General features: G+C 44.3%; 1 protein-coding gene across 2 annotated transcripts in view; it reads right to left on the reverse strand.

The window, feature by feature from the left end:
* Positions 1-18,216, reverse strand: part of NFATC2 (nuclear factor of activated T cells 2) — an 82,549-nt gene that overhangs the window by 25,752 nt on the left and 38,581 nt on the right. For both annotated transcript variants that reach the window (XM_026042072.1, XM_026042073.1), the window contains exons 6-9: positions 14,946-15,086; positions 4,253-4,308; positions 3,288-3,414; positions 989-1,684 (exon numbers count right to left, since the gene is read on the reverse strand). In XM_026042072.1, the coding sequence (XP_025897857.1) occupies positions 989-1,684; positions 3,288-3,414; positions 4,253-4,308; positions 14,946-15,086 (1,020 nt within the window). The remainder of the gene's footprint in view (positions 1-988; positions 1,685-3,287; positions 3,415-4,252; positions 4,309-14,945; positions 15,087-18,216) is intronic.

Genomic DNA, 18,216 nt, shown 5'->3' on the forward strand with positions numbered 1-18,216 from the left:
GGTTATGGTGTTCCAGTCCTTGAATGAAGAATGCCTTTTATTTTATTTCAGATTCAGCAAAATCTCCTAAATCAAAATCACCATTAAATCCCAATTCAACACTAGTGACATTCCCTCTTCAGACAGTACGTAGTAAAAAGTTATCCAGATTTCCCTGTGATTGCACCAAAGCCAAATCAACCACATTTCAGACACAGGCGAAGGGGGTAAATACTCCAGATCCTACTCTCCTTGCAAAAGCAGCAGCAAAGGCAGCACATGATACAGCCACAGAGCACTCACCACCTGAAGCTAAAAAAATTTCTCTTGCAAGGATACTATTTTTATAAAAGAGCCAATCAACCAGCTTCCCAAGAGCTGCCTACCTAARAATAAGCAGGATATGTTCAAAGAAAGCTGCACTCTAACTTATATTCATTCCTAAAGGCTAAATCTGCTGGGCCCACAACAAAGAAACAGCACTGTTTTACTTATCAATGTCCTACTGTTCATCTGGAACATCTGCAAAAGTTTTGCCTGCAGCACTACTCCATTCATTACAGCCCTTGATAGACTCTTCAATGGGCTTTTTTTTGGTACAAAATGTACAAAAGCGTTTTACAAAGTGGACTTTGCCCTGATATGAATAATATAAAAAAAATTAAAAAGTGCGTTTTGTTTCAGTTTCTCCATTTTCCAAGGCAACGTTTGGCAAACCGCAACAAAATGGCAGCAGCTGAAAACCTGACAGCTCCCTCCATGTCATGAAGCAAGACACCAGCTCTCTGCAGAACACTCTTTCTTTTGCCCCATTGCCAAAGTGCATTGCCACCTACCAAAAAGGCAACTGATGAAAGCCAAAAACACAGAATTTCATAAGCAACAAATTCACCTCCATCAAAAAGAGGCCACACTGTCTTTGTGCAGAGGAACAGGTAGGATTTATAAGTCGTAAACTCCTGCCCTCCCTCCAACAAACCAATCCATACAAGAAAAGAGTGGCTCTTACCGTCATCCAGGTATGCTTGGTCCAGATTCTGTTCCTGCTTGATAGTGACTCCAGCTGGTAACACTTCTTTCTGGTCGCTAACTGGTGGTCCATTTTTTGCTGCTCGCTGGCCTGAGGCTGTCTGCTGCTGAATCACGGTCGGGTACGAACTTGGACTTAACCTTTGTGCTTGACTGACTTGGGGCTGGCTGGATCTTGCAACGCTGGATGTAAAATTTTCACAGCACATGATGTGCTGAAATTCTTGGTGACTTCCACACCTCAGCTGCTGGTTGGTTGGAGAATAGTGGATCACTGGGGAAGACTGCTGGTTGCCTGGAGAGTGGTGGAGCACTGCTGAAGTTTGGCCTGGGGAACCAGCATGCACCAGCACTGACCTATGGGCATCTGAAATAGCCACCGGCGTGGCCATCAAGCTGGACTGCTGGTAGCCCAGTTGGCTCGGGCTCAGGCTCTTGCTTCTTTGGTATATTACGGCGGCTGGATTCTGCTGATGGTATCGAGAATCGGGAGAAGAAATGCCTGAGCGCAACTGCTGGCAGGGGGCCATGGTGGCCACAAGACAGGAAGGGGACTCGGTGACCATTGTGTGCTGTGAATAGTAAGGCTGTGTTACTGTTCCCAGACCACTGTGTACTGTATTGCAGATTAAGGCTGGATCATAGTCATCAATGGGCTCTGTTTTGATTGATGGTACTAGAATAAAGCATGCAAAGGATGTTATTCGTAACAAGCTGTGAGAAACAAGAGAGGCTTTTCCTTGAAGTAGTAAGAGATACAAGTCATTTACAAGGTTTGTATGTGTGAGTTCTTACCTCCTTGCTATTGGGTTTAATAAAACGTGTCATTACAATCATAGGAGACTCTCATGAAAACATTCTGTATTAAGATGGACATCAAAGCGTCTACTCAACAATTTAACCACACATGCCTGAAAATTTTAAAATTCAGTATTTTAACTCATTCACTTAAAGGCCATTCAAAGCGGAACATAAGCAAAGAAGCCTGTGCTATACATTCCTATGAAATGTATAACCCTTAATTTTTTAGTCAAACACTGAATCTGAGCTGAAATTAACTGAAGTTGAGCTGAACATTTAGGGAGAATTTTTTAGCCCCCTTGCCGCACGCATCTTCCTCAGAACTGACAGCTAAAGACCTTTCTGACATCGKTTTTTACAAGATCACGATTTCTACTTCAGTAAAATGTGTGTGAATCTTAGTGTGGATAAACAATGGTTCTCTGCAGACAAATACTATCTTTTTCCATGTGCTTTTTCTAAAAATGTAAAACCTTTCCCAAAACTCAGTGCAGAGATACTATATCATGCAGGGGGGTTGGACTAGATGATCTTTAAAGGTCCCTTCCAACCTTAAAGATTCTGTGATTCTGTGAAACCATATGATGGTCATACAACGCGGTTTCATTATGGAAGTGTAAGGTTTCCTTCTCTGAAGTGGGCTATTTGAAAGTTCATATTGAAATAATCTTATATTTCTCAATAGTATTCCACCATTTAGCAATGTAGCAGCTATACAATCCATGTGTGATGAAAAAGCAATGCCCTACATGAATCATAAATTCAGGGAGAGGAGCAGAGAATTTTAGSCTATAAGACTCTGAAATAAGAACTAGTATGTCTTTCCTTGGAAACCGGTGGAATTAAGTTGGAAATTAATTCTGAAGCTTGCAAAAAATCTCATATTGTTATTTTGTGTTTTCTGTTCTATGCAAGCACAATACTCTGATTTTCTCACAGTATTTTTCTCCCAGCCAAAGCGGAGATATTCTGGGAATCTCATTAGCAATCCTGTTGCGTTTATTGTGAGATTGCTCATCAAATCCCATGGGGGAGGACATCACAAAAGCATTCATGTTTTTCTCAACCAGGCTCATTCTGAAAATATATATTGCTCTTCTTCCTCCACACCAAGCCCTTGTTATTTTCCCAGATCCGATGTTATCTTACTGTGGGACATGTCAGCTGGGGAAGGCAGCGCTCGTCGTTTTTCACAGGGTCACATCATGTTGCAGACTGATCTGCTCCCACTGAAGCTGTTGGCAAACTCCCACCAGCTGAGTGGGGCAAGATCAATCCCCTGCCAAGGTTTATGGGAAATCCTTGCTCCTAAATCATACGAATCTTTTAAATGAAACATTTGTTGAGTGCTTAACTGCATGTCTGAATTAAATTAGTAAAATTTAGATCCCCAGATAACAGCAAATAAAACATAATGGCAGAAAACAAAATCTGGCTCATGAGATAAAATAACAACTTGCACTGTCCTTGGCAATTACCTGGATGATAGGTAAAATGCTGGGGTTGGCTTCTTTTTCTCTTCCCATTGATGACATAGAAATTCACCTTCACAGGTGTGCGGATGTGCTTGTTACGATATTCTGGTACTTCTACAAAAAGCATGCTCTGAAACGACAAAGGGTAAAAAAAAAAAAAACCTTATCAGTAACTTCTTAGGCACATCGTCTCTGTTACACATTCAGGGTAAGGGAAATCTTCCCTTACCTTACCCTTCCCTCACCCATCCCTAAAAAGAAAGGCATATGAGGAAAAAGCAAAAAAAGGGTGGATAGAGCAGACTAGAAATTTYTGGTATTTCTGAGCATCCACTACGGTACTGATGTTGTCCTAAACTTGAGGAATCTCAGCTACAAATAAAATACACAGAATGGTCATAAAGGGTGCATTGGCGCTATTAATCATACTGTGCCTGATAAACATCTGTGCATTGCACAAATTCCTCTGTTTTTGTTACAATAAACTTGATTACTCTACAGGCTTATTACTTATACACAGCCGGATCCTCCTTCCAAGGAAGTTAAGAGCGTCCCGTTCTCTTCCGCAAGAGCAGGGTGGCCCACAGCAATGCAAGCAGAGGCTCATTCCCTTGAAAGACCAATGTTAATTTTAAATAATATAGCACAAATCCTGTCCTGCAAAGCCCAGAGCACCCAAAACTTCCACCCAAGTGAGAGGAAGTCAGACCGGCCAGCATCCTGCAGTGGGCTTTCAAAACCAGGCTGATACAATAGAGCCCTCTGCGAGAGCACAAAATCTAGCAGTTGTTCAACTTGCGGAGGGTTGTTGCTAAATGAATAGTTTCTTTTTGCAATACATTTATTGCTGAAGCATTTGACATTTGCTCATCACGGCAAGTTGGAGACACTCTTTGCAAACTACCCCTTGAAACAAGCTGCGGTCTGAGGYGCTCCAGGAGAGGACATCCAGCGACCTGCATACTTACAGGCTGGCTCTTATCTTTATCCACGGTGGCCTCCATCTCCCAGATCTGCTGCCCATCTGAAAGAATATCACAGGATTAACTTCACTGCATTTTTTAAGAAACACAGAATGACAAAAAAAAAAAACACCCAAACAAACAAACAAAAAAGGGCATCAAGTTAGCAAAACTCTCAAAACTGACTTAAAATTARGCACTTTCCCAGTCCTAATCAAAGTAATACCATTTAATTTTAATACATCCTTGAACGCAYCTCTGGACAGAAGAAAAGCTTACATACGTATTAGAATTAAATGTACATGCAGAAATCTGCTGAACTGAGGAATGAAATATTCAGCAGAGGTGCAACATGTGCTTTTTGCTAAATCTGATTGCAGCCAGCTTGACTGGTTGGGGGTCACCATCAGCGAGGTGACCTGGTAAGGTAGCTTGCTGGCTRCCTCGACTGGGACACTGGCCGTATGCACCGCTTGATTTCTGTTATGCATATATTCTTAGTATTTATAGTCATTTCTTATACACATAAAATGAAAGCTAGGCAAGTGCCACGTAGAGGGGCATCTCCCGTGATCAAGGAGCAAACTCTGCATCTCTGACAGAGGACCTGCACCTTTCACTGCCACCGCTCCAGGTTTCCAYGTACCCCAGGCTTTCAGTCCAGCTCCAGGCACTATAACAGGCTAAACATTCACTCCAGCAGTAGCTCACCACATGTGCAATGACTTTTGTCTTGGACCCACTGGAAGCCTTTCTGCTCTTAATTATATCCACAAGCTTGTCTCTCCATTCTGAGCTACATAAAGTTGTATTTATAGAGTAAAATAAAATCTGATCTCTTCCTATGGAATATCATCAAAGTAATGCAGCACTACAGCAGTACATTAGTAGTGGCAGAGCATTTGCACACAGATTGGGTGCTTTTTCTGGCTACAAAATATTTCTTAAATCCACTGCCATCCACCCTTCATAGAATATCCTTTAGCAATGCTTTCCTTAAAAAAGAAAAAAAAAAAGGGGAAAAAAATGAACTAGAWTTTAGTCTCTACCCCTATGATTTTTATAATATTGTGCTAAGTCTTTTAACCAAGTAATTTTCTGAAGAAAAACACTGATGAAAAAAATGCTCTGTACCTTTTAGAAAATTTGACTTTAAAATGAATGGGGGACACGTATCCAAAATAGCTGGCGTGACACGCAGGGCTGCAGCCACAAGGCTGCTGTTTGTTTTAGCGAGGGGGAGGAATCTGCTGGGCTGCGTTTCTACTGGTGGGTTCCCCAGCCTGAGTGCCCACGTTTGGCACCGCAGAGGTGCAAGTCTCATAGAAAAACACTTCTTCTTGCAGCACTTTTATTTTTCCTGATTCTTGGAAATTCTGCAAGAGCTGCTTTTGTCCTCTGTTATTAAAGCACTTCTGCTTCTGGCACAAAGAGCAATGTGTGTTTTTAAAGGCATTTTTGGGCGAGAGCTGTCCCCTGCTCCCAGCGGACAAGGAGCGGGCAGAGGCACTCGGACGGTTCGGATGCCGCTCGCCCCGATGAGGAGGAGGTGGCGGTGAGGAAGGCCCTGTGAGTCAGCCCCATGAGTCACTGCCCCTCGGGGACAGGGCCTGGCTGCAGCCCCAGCCGCACAGCGCGATGCCGAGCGGGCGCAGGCCGACACGGTCACGCTCGACGGGGATGTTCCCTTCCTGGGGAAACCTTGGGAAGAGCCACCACCCTATTAACAGACCTTCCCCCCCAAAAAAAACCCAAGCCAGAAGAATTCTTATACCCTCCGAAGGAAAGAGGAGGAAACAGCAAACACGTCAGGAAATAATGGCCTGGATAGAGATGTGCATCGGGGCTGTGGACGCAGCGCGGGAGGACGATGTCCCGACAGCAAGGACAGCCACACGGGGGTATTTGCTGCTGTTTTGCCCCCAGGCAGAATGGTTTCATCTCTGTTCCCGCACTGCTTAAATTCAAGCAGTCTGTGCTGATATAACAGCATTAACGGCACATAGAGGGTAGAAATCAAAAGGACTGGCCTGTGCAAAATGCATAAAATAAAGGAGAAATGRCCCTCAAAGTCATCTGCCGTGTCCGGGAGGCCTGTGAGGCACATGCAACTGCAATTACAGTTGATTTGATTTAGTAACTGAGCCACTGAAAAAGCACTAAAAGCTAATGAAGCCAACCATAAAAATCAAATGATGCTTAGGTGGAGTCCAAAGTCTGTGGGGATTAGGAGCAAGAATGAGAATAATCCCGACCAAACAAGAAATACGTGTATGTGGGGTATCRTTCTAATGATGATTGATGCCTCTGTTTGGATATCGTAGCCCCGCTCGTGGCAGCTGAACAGGTTTCTAACAGATCTGTCAGCAGTGGCAATTCCTGGTCTTTAAGCACCAAGGCACTGTTGAATATAACCATTCTGCAGCTCAATCACTGACCTTTGTGTTTAAATATCACGATGTGGCTCCATCTGTCTCGCTGCTTCACTTTTATAGTTGTGAATGTACAAACTTTAATTCAAGACGATCAATATTTGCTTTTGCTTTAACCCCCCTGGATACACACATTAGAGGGAGCTTTTGGCAGCAGGATGGAGGAGGTCAGGAATAAAATGAGAAATACAACTGCGTTCATAAAGACCACTCCAACTTATTATTTTTGCTGGAAATAGTGAGAAATCTCTTAATTATGCACAGAGAGATAACCAAAAGCAGGAAGAATATTAAGAAGTCCAGGGTCCATCCATAGCATAACATGGGGAAGCTTGGTACAAAGAAAACTTCCACAAAACTATCAGCTTAGCAAAGTTACTGTCCTTAAAACACGCATAAAGAAGATTTTTTAAGAATTCATTGAAGGGAATAATTGAAGAAAGTCATCACCAAAGATGCGATTTTCATTCTCAAGATGGATGTGCTAGAAATAGCAACACTGAGACGATGGCARGACTTAGGATGCCTAAACCCCGCAGCTGCCCCTTGCCAAAACGGGACAAACTATCCCTCGCCTCCCTGCTTACAAACCAAGACAGCAAAGCCCCAGCTGCTAATTTAATAGAAAGGTTACAAAAAGCTGATTACTGCATAAATTAAACCTGCTTCAACAGATGAAACTGCAAATCAGCATCAATTTTGCTGAAGAATTATGAGAGTGGTCAGGCCCTGAAGATGCAGAGACCGTGAGTGCTGCAAGTTGTGAGTGCTACCAGTCCCTCCAAAGAGCTGCGCTCGAGGGCCAGCATCTCCTCAACGGGATCCCACAGCACGCGTGGCTCACCTGGGAGCAYGCTGCCAAAGCCATGGAAAGAGCAGTGGTTCCACTAAAGATGATAAATATTTCTGCATTTGTAACCCCAAAGTCTTACCCGCCACAGCTGCCTCCTGCAGTATTTTTACTGTTGTGGCTCSCTGCTCATTTACTGGTTTGTCTTGGTTGGCAAGTCTTTAACACCACAGGTCAGTGAAACGTTCAGGAAATCGAGGTTTTTGTGCTGCTTCAGGGCTATGAGACTTAGTATTAAGCCCTGATGAGAGATCTGATTGTGTCAGCACTCTTTGGAGGAATGAATGAGTTGTTGGGAGAAGGTAATTCTACCCTCTCTAACCCAAACCAGGATCATACCAAAAGTCTTGCTTCAAACTTTGGGGAAAATCAAAATGTCAGGCTGCATTAAGAACATTTTGGGTGATTCTCTGCAGTCCCTTATAGGGCTTTTTTTAATTAGCCAATTAAAGGTTTTCTCAAACCTGCTACAGCCTTTGCACATTATTCATGATGTTTTATTCATGACTTTGGGGTCAGTAACTAGCAGCAAAACAAACTTACTGCTTTATTTGAACAAGCATGACTGATGGACTGAGAGGTTCAGGAAATTTTCTTTGCAAGTCTCTCCAACTGAAGACTAAGTGTACTATTGTGCTGAGTCTGTATGTRATTCTGTGCTCGCCTGCGATTTTATGCTTGAAAATGTACATTGCTTTTCAGTCAAGCATTACACAGATTACTTAATGAACAACCTGTTACCTTCTTCTCRGGCAGAAGACCAGACTAGTTCATCACAGAAACCCAGCATGGAGCTGGGGGCAGCTGCTCTCACTGAACATCTCTGCAGAGTTCCCTTTGGGTTGGCTATGAATTGTTCCTAGTTGCTGTGTTTCCTGGAAGGTCTTCCAAAAACACACACAGATTATCTCTGTCAGCCTTCTGCAGCAGATTACAGGCATCCCTGGAAAATGGTCAAGGTGACTTCTTAAACCACCTCAAGAACAAAGCAAATCGAAACAAATGCTTCCTAGCAGATCAAATGGTGCTTTAGAGACATGGAGACTGGGCAGGCAGGGGACAACTTGCACAAAGTCTCTGCTGCTCTTTGGTGGGACGAAACCTGAATGTGGCTGGGGAAGTTCATGCCAAAGCAAGGTGTCAGAACCTGTCTCCAGGCACTTGTCTCCTTACAAGCTTTTCCTTCAGGATGGCTTTCAAACTTCAGAGCAAACACAGCATGAATGAATTCCTACTCACAAAAGAAGTGCTATCGAGATTTTCACTGAGCTTCATTTCCACAGATTGCTTTTTCTTTCTGAACCAAGACTGCCCACTGCAGTTAATTAAGCTCTGTTTATGGTGAGCTGAGGCCAGTGCCTTCATTTCACTGGAACATGAGTTTGAGTCACCCAGGCCAAAGATACAAGTCAAGGTCTGGGAGGTAAAAGGCCAAGAGATTAGTCATCCGCCATCCAGCCCAGCCCCAAATCTGACATTTTGCACAGTGAGAACAAGTCTAGAGGAGATTTCCCCCCATCTATTGTTGAGGAATTCAGCTTGCACTAAAATAAAACATAGATACAGTAGTTGAGTAGTGAAGCAGCAGGGGCAGTCTGTCATTCCAGAGCTCTTCCAAATAATTCCTTATGCCAATTCATCGAAATAGATTTGTTCCTTTTTTTTTTTGAAAAAAAAAAAAAAAAAGATTGTGTGAGTGTGTGTATAAATTATTAAACAAAAGCTCCACTCAAAATAAAACCACTGGGAACCTCCATGTAATAAAATGAGTCACACCAGGATGCGATGACTAAGTGGGAGAATAGGGAATTCCACTCCCCATGCCAGCTTTTTACATGATCAATTTTCTGTCAACAGGTGATGGAAGCTCCTCTCCCTCTCTGCCTCTTGCTTAGTCCAAGAATTCTTATTATTTTATAATATTCTCTTTAAACAATTAAGATTCAAAGCTGAATAATCGGGACCAGGCACATTTCCATCAGGCGCCCCCATAGTAAACAGAGAGCCAGGGAATCCAGGCCAGTAGTGGCTGCCTATGTTAATAAGGATTTACCAGCTGTAAAATTCCAAAATCTTGTGTCATACGGGGAAACCTTCCAAAACACTGGATTCCACCCTGTCTCGCTGAGCTATGGCAACTCAGTTTCTGCAGCTACACTCTTCTGCATTTTTGAGCATGTGAGCCTTAGATTTTTTCCTGTTTTGCAGTGTTTTCCTGGGATCCCCCGTTCAACGCCTGCCAGCTGCCCTGTGGGATGACAAGAACACCTGGGGCAGGCCATGCATTCCAGCCAAGGGGCAAACCTGAGGGCTAAAAGGGCTGCTGAGCACCCAGCAGTGGCAGGAGGGAACAAAGGCAGGAGGTTTCCCATTTTCCCTGCACAGCTCTTGTTGATTAGCACTTGCTGCCCTTCAGAGTGCCCAAAGGATGGGATTTACTGAGATGTCTTCCCCTTTTGCTTGAAAGAGCAAACAGAAACCTGAGCAGACCGAGCCCCCCTGCTCCTGCCCAGTTCTGTGCCTCGACGCTCAAGTTTGACATCTTTTTGGCACAAGAACAACCAAATTTGGGCTCCACTTTGCAGCTGCTCTATTCAAGGACAACGCAAGGCATAAGGAGAGCAGAGTAACCTGCAAGATGGTCACCTTTAGCTAAGCTACTAATCATCTGGGCCTCTCAAAAGGGACAGTTAACATTTATTCCCAGCATCATCTCATCGCTTTGCAGGTTTAGAGCAGAGAAGATGTGCATCCACTTCGAAATATCCAGCTTTAAATGCTGGACTCCAGCCACCAAATGAGCAGAGAAAGTGCTAGTGATTGTGTGCTCATCTCAACTACCCAGAAAACTGCAAGACAGCACATTTATTGMATATAAACCAAGCAGAACTTCACATGCTCCAAACACAACAAGCRATTTCAGATTACAGGGATACCCTGTCAGGTAAAACTAGGCTCCGAGTAACTCCTGCCTTGTCAAGACTGCCCCRTTGCTCCCTGGCACTGCAGAGCCAGGTCTTTGCTCCTCAACCCAACACAGGGCTCCCACAGCCCGTARCACATGAACAGCTTAGCCCCATTTCACCAGGCTCCCTGGCTGCTTTTCATAAGCCAATATTGTGCCCAAGCACCCAGAAGCACTGAGCTACTGCTGCAGGCCAGAAAGAAGCTGAGAAGCTATAAATTCTTCAGTTTTTCATCTTTTTATCTAYTGAGCATTTTAACAACAATTAAATATATTTTCAAGCACATCTTCGCTCTCTCCAACTAACTTGCAAATATAAAAGCTTTCTAGTGGGCTGCAGTTTCTTTTAAAGTTTTGCAGAGAGCAGTGCACGAAGACTGAGAGCATCATTAAGTCTATTTTTTTTTTTATGCACTTTATAAACAAAAGAACTTTATAGAGCATGGAAACTCCAAAACCAGAAAGTGCTGCTGTGCTCATCTGCTAGCACAGGATAGAGCAGAAATAATGAAAAGTGCAAGTTTGAGAGCAAAAACTCTGCAGCGCCTGCCTGCTCGCTTGCTTTTAGGACTGGAAGGAGTCCTAAAAGACTAAAAGGAGTCCTAAAATTTCCAAGAACTGGAATGATTTAATTTTGGGGGGAATGATGAGCCCACTTGCAGTGAGTTCTGGTGACCCTTCCGTGGCGCCAACCTCCACCTGCTCCAGGTAAAAGCCCACCAACACGAGAGTCACTGGGGTGAAGCCGGACAGAGGAAAAGGCACTAGAACCCCGAGGCTGGAAAGACTGATTTGTTTTAAATGGACTTGCAGAGTCCAGGCTGCAGAGACCCTGACAGCTGCAGCAGTGCAAAGGTTGCCGAGCGCCACCTCCTCTGCTCACACCGCCTCGCCGCCCCAGAGATTTGCGGTGGATCCCCTCCAAAGATGTGCACGCTCTGTTTGGGTTGTTCCTCCACCACCCACATTGTCCTAGCGATGATTCATGATGTCCATGTGGCCACCATAAGAGTTTGGCAGAGGAAAGCACGGTCCATTTGCACTTTTCTCCCAGGGAAACACGAAACTTCCCTATCGCTCGCAGCAGAGCAGCAGTAACCAGTACACAAATGGGAGTAAACACAATGCAAGCAACAGCATCTGACTTGCAAATTTTTACATGGCAATTAAAACAAATAAAAGGGGGAATTCCTTTTTTTTTTTTTTTTTTTTTTTTTTAAAACTGTAATCTGACCTCTGGGTCACAAGAAAACACAGCACCCTTGACCTTCAGGACATTCAAAATCTTTACTAGCCATAAGATGCCTTTTTTGAGACCTCTCTTCCACATCAAAATTTAAAGAATACACACACTTAAAAAAAGAAATAATCTAGCTGTGCAATCAGAAGCAGTTGCTTCCCCTTAGCTATTTTTATTCAGATGAGCTCAGCTCATCTGTTTCTTCGAGCTAAAGCAACATTCGGATCTTAAAACTCTTTGAGCCAAACTCTGCTTCTGAGCACCGGGCTGACTCGACCAAATTCACAAGCTCCCAACCGCTGAAGATTACGATCTTTCAATAGCAAGAGCTGTCGTTCAAAGGAACCCGAAGCTAGAACGCTTGCACCTTGGTAAAGCTTAGTAAGAAAGTGATTGACACTCATGCATCAGCATCTCGGGCACTTTCTCCATCACTCTCACCCTGTGCGCTTTGCTCCAGCCCCTTCACTGCACGTCCTGCTGCTGTTTCCTACCGTGAGCTCAACGTGATGGTCGGAGATGGAGCTTTGGCTTGGGCATTAACTGGGGCAACTGGAGCCAGTTATTTTCACAATGCCATGAGTAGCCTCATTTGAGGAGTATTTGTTCATTTTCCAGGTGTTTCTAGGGAAAAGCACGCTATTTGGAGAACAGCGGAGCAGAGATATAAAAGATATTTGTTACTGCTCTTAGAGGTATGTTGGATTTTGGTCACCTATATGAAAAAGTTCTACTTTACATTGCTAATCTTGACCATGCAGCCTAATACAACAGTGACTGGCACGGCCACAGAAACAACTGTTTGCATTTTCTACTATTTATAAAATAAATAAATAATAATAATAATGGGAAACTGAAGGTCACAGGCGCAAATGAGAAAATCGGGWAATTTTCAGGCAGGTTGGACACTCATTAACCTCTGATGACCCAAACACAGAGATTTACTTCCCAATGTACTGCAGTGAGCCGGGGCCGGGTGAGCCCCGCCGTGAGCCGCATGCTCCGCGCGGCTCCTGCAGCTCCCTCGCGCCAGGGCGCTGCTCAAAAAGGCATTTTTCACCTCAAAAGCAGCGCGTGCAGGAGCGAGCACTGCTCTGCGAGGCCGAGCGCGGCGGTGCAGCGAGCTCGCTAGCCCAGCGCCGAGGAGAGCCGAAAACGCTGCAAACCACAAGCTCAACCCAAGCTCCTGCTTTAGGCGAGCAGCTCGACGGGGGCCTCCAGCCCCAGCCTCCTCACTCTGCTAGTCCCTTGTAGCCCTGCACAGTTGCAGGTGAAGGGGCTGCTGCTCTTGGTGCTGCACAGCCCTGTGCCTCGCTGCCACTGGGAGGGCAGGCTGCTGGAAACCGGCCCTTCATGTTTGCAAAGCGCTTTCTTGATCCCTGCACATCTCCATTACCCTTCTGCAGCATCGTGTTTAGAATACAAAAAAAAATCAAGCCTAATGAAGGGGAAGTTAAACAAGGCCAGCCCATTTATAAAGAAACAAATATCCCTTTGAAAAGGGCGTAGAAAATCCAATAAAATACACATACTGCTTAGCAARGTGAGATGAAATGCCTGCATACATATGGTATTACAAAAGAAATGAGTATCGGTGCTGAGAAAACAGGTAACTAATTAGAGCAGAATGCATTTGTTTGCATTTTCTCCTGTAAACAGAAGACCTGCATTTCTGCTCCCCACTTTAACCATTCGAGCATGCTGAACATATTTTCTGGGGGCAGGTATTCTTTAGCTAGAAATCAGGTGATGTTTATTATGGCTCACCATCAYGAAAGCCCAATAAAATGTTCAGCAAAGGCATTAAAGGGGGTGCTAGGCAACTCAACAAAGCCCAGTGATCGTTCATTATTCTATTATTAATATTCCTGCAACTTGAGTCCAGGCCTGGGACCATCCTGAGCTGGGTCTAAGTTGTGCAAATAAGCRGATAAGATGAAAAGAGAAAACAGATAATCTACAATCTGCCACTCGTTCCCCCTCTGTGGTTGTTCAAGATGTAAAAAGATTATCTGAAAACTCTGTCAAAACATTTCTTAARCAAGCAGCTCTACTGAAAAAAATAGTATTGTGCTGTGACAGGGGAGTCTCTGAATTAAGTTTGATTTTTTTTGTTACAGTCTGATCTTTCCTTTGTGGATTGTTCCCTCGAGAATTCCCTTGGGATCCACTCTGTTATGATTACACTATGAAAACAGGGCACCGCCCACCCGGAGGGCAATGCTGCAGTGGGRGATGCAAATCTGCACACATGAAAGCAATGCAGAGGCAGTGAGCACTGAGGTGAGACTCGGGCATACAAATGTAACATGCAAATTTTGATGATATGTTCCAGGGATATGCGATAAAGGCRGAGACAAATCCTTCCAAGAGCCCAGCAGCTGCCAAGAGATAATCAAAATGGAAGAGAAAGAAGCCTTAAAGAAGCAGGCTTCCAATCAATAAAYAGATTTTTATGTATTTGCTGTAACATCTTGGATTATTTTCCATTTAACCTCAGTACCTTTCATATCCCTGAATTTCATTTGCCAATGGGGGCACTGTTTCCCTTCAAACTATGGGGAAATGTTTGTTTTGTTCTTGTTTAAGGTTAAAACTATTCTTTCTAAGCAGCAATGTGGAAGCTATCAACATAAAAATATCTGAAGCAATGTGGATGATGAAATGATGTAATCTTTCAAATCAGTATGACGATAATTTCATTTTGACMCAAAATTACGCACTATGCACATTTTCTCCCCCACAGAGTTTTAAGGGTGTAAGTACCAACCTTTGTTTGGAGTTCATTTGCAATGAAAAATAGTCATTTCAATTAAGATTTCCACAATAGTCTTTTCTAAGCAGGACATTAAAAGTAGCACAGGGAAACTTGCAACAGTCTTCCTATTTCTTTGACAGCGTTTCCTGCTTCTGCTGGCTCTCAGTGCCAGCATTCTTACAAGCTTTCCCTGTGACATGGCTTTGATTTACTCTTCCACACTGCCTGAAAAATTAAAGGCCAACAATGCAGATGTTTGCTCCCATGACTAATGCTTCTTACACGATTACCTCCAGAGATTCATTTTTGCTTTGAACTTGAGAGGGGCTACTCACTTGAGTAGAGTTACTTGGGAGCACCTCAGTCCTACTCATTCATAGGATGAGATCATGAGATAAAACAGGATACTCYTTTGTTTAATGGCATTAGGAAAAGCTGGAGAAAACTGTCTTACCTGAAGTTTTCTCTGTGAACACCACCTTGGACTCTGCCGTGAAGTTCTGTCCTGTCAGGATCATCTGCTGTCCTCCATAAACAAGGCAGCTATCAATATCCTGTCTTTCGACCATTGGAAGTTCATGAGCAGACCTTTGGGCTGTGGACAAAATGCAAACATGAATGAAATCAACTATGTTTTACCAGGACTTTCCAAATCTTCCCAGAACTATCCACAGATYGATCTTGTCATCGTTACCATCCACTGACTGCCAAAGCAGCTTCTCCAGGGTGCTAAATTTAGGTTTGAGAGGGAAAAATAAACTTACTCAAGGCATTTTATTTGGAAACATTCAGGAGCTGGCTGCAGTGTTTCAGCTGTGCTGGCCTTACTCCTTGTCCTTGAGAAAGGACAGCTTGGATGAATGAGCTGGAACTTGCCCATCTCTGTTTCCAAATAAATGGCCAAATTTTCAAGTGCAGGCACACTACAGCCCTGGAGCCCAAAAATTCCACCTGCAGAGAGGATTCCACTGCATAATGCTGAATTGCTTCAGAAAAAAAAAAATAAAAATAAACCCTTCTACAAAACCCCACCACTTCTTACACAACAGGCATTCTATGTTGGACTTGGAACGGTCCATGCGCCAACAACACGGTGCTCTCCATGYGTGTGTGCTGCTGCTTGGGCTTTTTGCCTCCGCTTCAATATCCGAAGAACAGGGCCTTGCGTTACAGACTAAGTTTGGTCACAAAAGTCAAGGAAAAATGCATGGAGGACTGGAAGGAAGATGGATTCGTTTCTGGTTACGACCCAGGTGGCGTAGGCCCCATATGTGCAGATATGCAATGAAGGATTTCTAAGGTCTCTGCTGCTCTTGGCCACAGACTGGGTGGCCGACTTTTCTGCAGCTAGAAAATAAAAGGTTAAGTCTATCTCTCCACCTACTTAGCCTTTTCAGTGGGGTGAAAGGGATCTGCATGATCAGAAAAGCTCAGAGAGTTGTGGTCACCATCACTGCAATCCTGCTTCAACAGCTTGCTAGCAAGCAGCAGGAGCCGAAGAACACGAAGATGCAAGAATGCTTCCCTAGCACACAGACAGCTGGAAAACATCATGAGCTTCCCTGTGACCAGACCAGGTGGGCAGCAATTTGGGTCTGGTGAGCTGCGAGTTCATGACCTGCACTCAAACTCCTCCAGATTCATCCACCCCAACTGCAAAGGCCTCCAGAGGATGCCGTTCATCTATTTAACAGCTGTCTTGGCTGGATTTTAACTTTCTCGGACAAAGAGCTTGTTCCCAAGAGACCTTCAGCACTTGTGTCTTCCCTTCACTGAACACCCTTCACTGCTAAGCCAAAAATAAGGAAATGTTAGCCTATATGTTCGGTTCTGGGTCTCCACACAGACCGGAGCAAAGCTGTGCTTTCTGCAAGGATGTCCAGGCACCCTTCTACTGCTGTGCACCCTTCACAAAGCCTAAAATACAGCAGCTCTTGGCCCCAAAGAGCTCTGTGCATGTTCTGATCCTCATAGGAAAAAACACCAGGGCTAGAGTCTTTGGTGGGAAAACCACAAGCATTCACGTTTCGGACAGGCTTCCATGGAAGAGAACAATTTTTCCAGTAAAGAGAAGCTCAGCTGAGTCCCTCCTGCCAGTCATATCCAGARCTTTTACTCTTGTTAAAAATATATATAAATAATTCAACATTTATCACTCTCTTATGCCATTTGAGAGTGTTTTTTTTTTTTAATTATTGAAAGCAACCTCATGACTCATTGTTCCCATCGACTGTATGAAAACAGCTGGGCTAAGATACTGCCAATTAACAATATATATTCAGATTATTGTCACAGAAGCTGCTAATTTATTTCACATGGCTGCATGATGAATCCCTCTCCCTAAATACTTAAATTTTTGATGAGTTCATAAATGGATTTGCCACAAAGACAGATTTGTAAGCTCAAAGGCTTAAGAGTAAACAGCAATCATTAAAAACATATCTGCAATAGTCAGGAGAAAACATATTTAAACTTTGCCCTGGACTGTATTTATTCCTACTCAGTCCACAGATTTCACTTCCACACTGACTCTACTTGTCAAAATTCCAGATTCACCTCCCTGCCCCACAGACTTCAGCRTGCTGGGATGGAGCTTTATACCTGACCTCCTAAGGATCAATGGTTCTCAAGGCTTTTTCAGGATGATGAAGGCCAAATTTTAGCCTGGAAATAACCGTCTGACTCATCCTAATTACAGTTGGATCTGGGCAAGCTGGAAATCACTGCTGAAGACCAAGTCTCTGTCCAACTTCCATAGAGCGCAGTGTTTGTGTACGGCACGACCTACCAGGGAGCTGGGAAGGTCGCCGGCTGCCAGCACGCRCCCAGCTCTTGGGAAACGCCAAAAACCCTCGGGAGACCCTCCTGGGAGGCTGCTCTGTCCACACTGATCTGTGACTGCCCTCRGTGCTGCCCTGGCCTGCAGCTAGTGCCTTCCAGCTCGCTAAAAAGCCACCTTAGGAAGCCAGCAGAGCCGGTCCCTCCACCGGTGCTTTCGCCCTCACCGGGACCAGGTCCTGCGGGCAGGTTTGCACAACCCAGCTGTGTTTCAATCACGCAGCAGCATGGGTAGGCAGCACGTTTTAGCCATGCAATGTGCTTTCTGCACAGGTACTGCWCAGCAAAGGCTGCATGCCCCAAAGCCTGAGTACTTTGGGCCTCTCTTTACCAGACACAGTGGCCAAAGCAGCAGGGATGAGCCCCCCAGCACCCGGCTCTGGCGCTCAGCTGGAACTGCACCTACAGCTATACAGCTAAAAATATAAGATATGAAGAATAAAAATAGCAGTTGGAGGTGCTTCAGTTTGCTTTCCTGGAGGTACCAGAGTGACGGGAGAGTTGGAGGATGCTGGGGCCTCCTGAGCATGAGGTTTCCTCTGACCAGCTTTGCCTGCACATTCCTCCTCTCCCTAGATGGTTTGCAGACCCCTTTCCAAAACAATAACGTAAAGAAAGCTTTTCATTTTCCAAGGCAGCATTTCTGTTGAGGTCTGTAAGAAGGTCTTCTCATCCATTCCCCATTTCTACCGGTAARGAGGCTCAAGATTTGGCGAGGAGCTGCCTCAATGCGATTATTTTCCTCTGCAAGAAATATTAATTGCCAATAAATCCTCTTCTTCTAAGGCTCACGATGGGTGGACTGCATGCAATAATTTCACACTATTCCTTCTCTTCCCCCAGGGGTTGGCAGTTCATAAAGTGACCTAGAGCTACCGGAGTTTATG

This window comes from Nothoprocta perdicaria, unplaced genomic scaffold (genome assembly GCF_003342845.1).
Source record: "Nothoprocta perdicaria isolate Ctin4 unplaced genomic scaffold, notPer1 scaffold_3, whole genome shotgun sequence".
In the NCBI taxonomy this organism is placed as follows: Eukaryota; Metazoa; Chordata; class Aves; order Tinamiformes; family Tinamidae; genus Nothoprocta; species Nothoprocta perdicaria.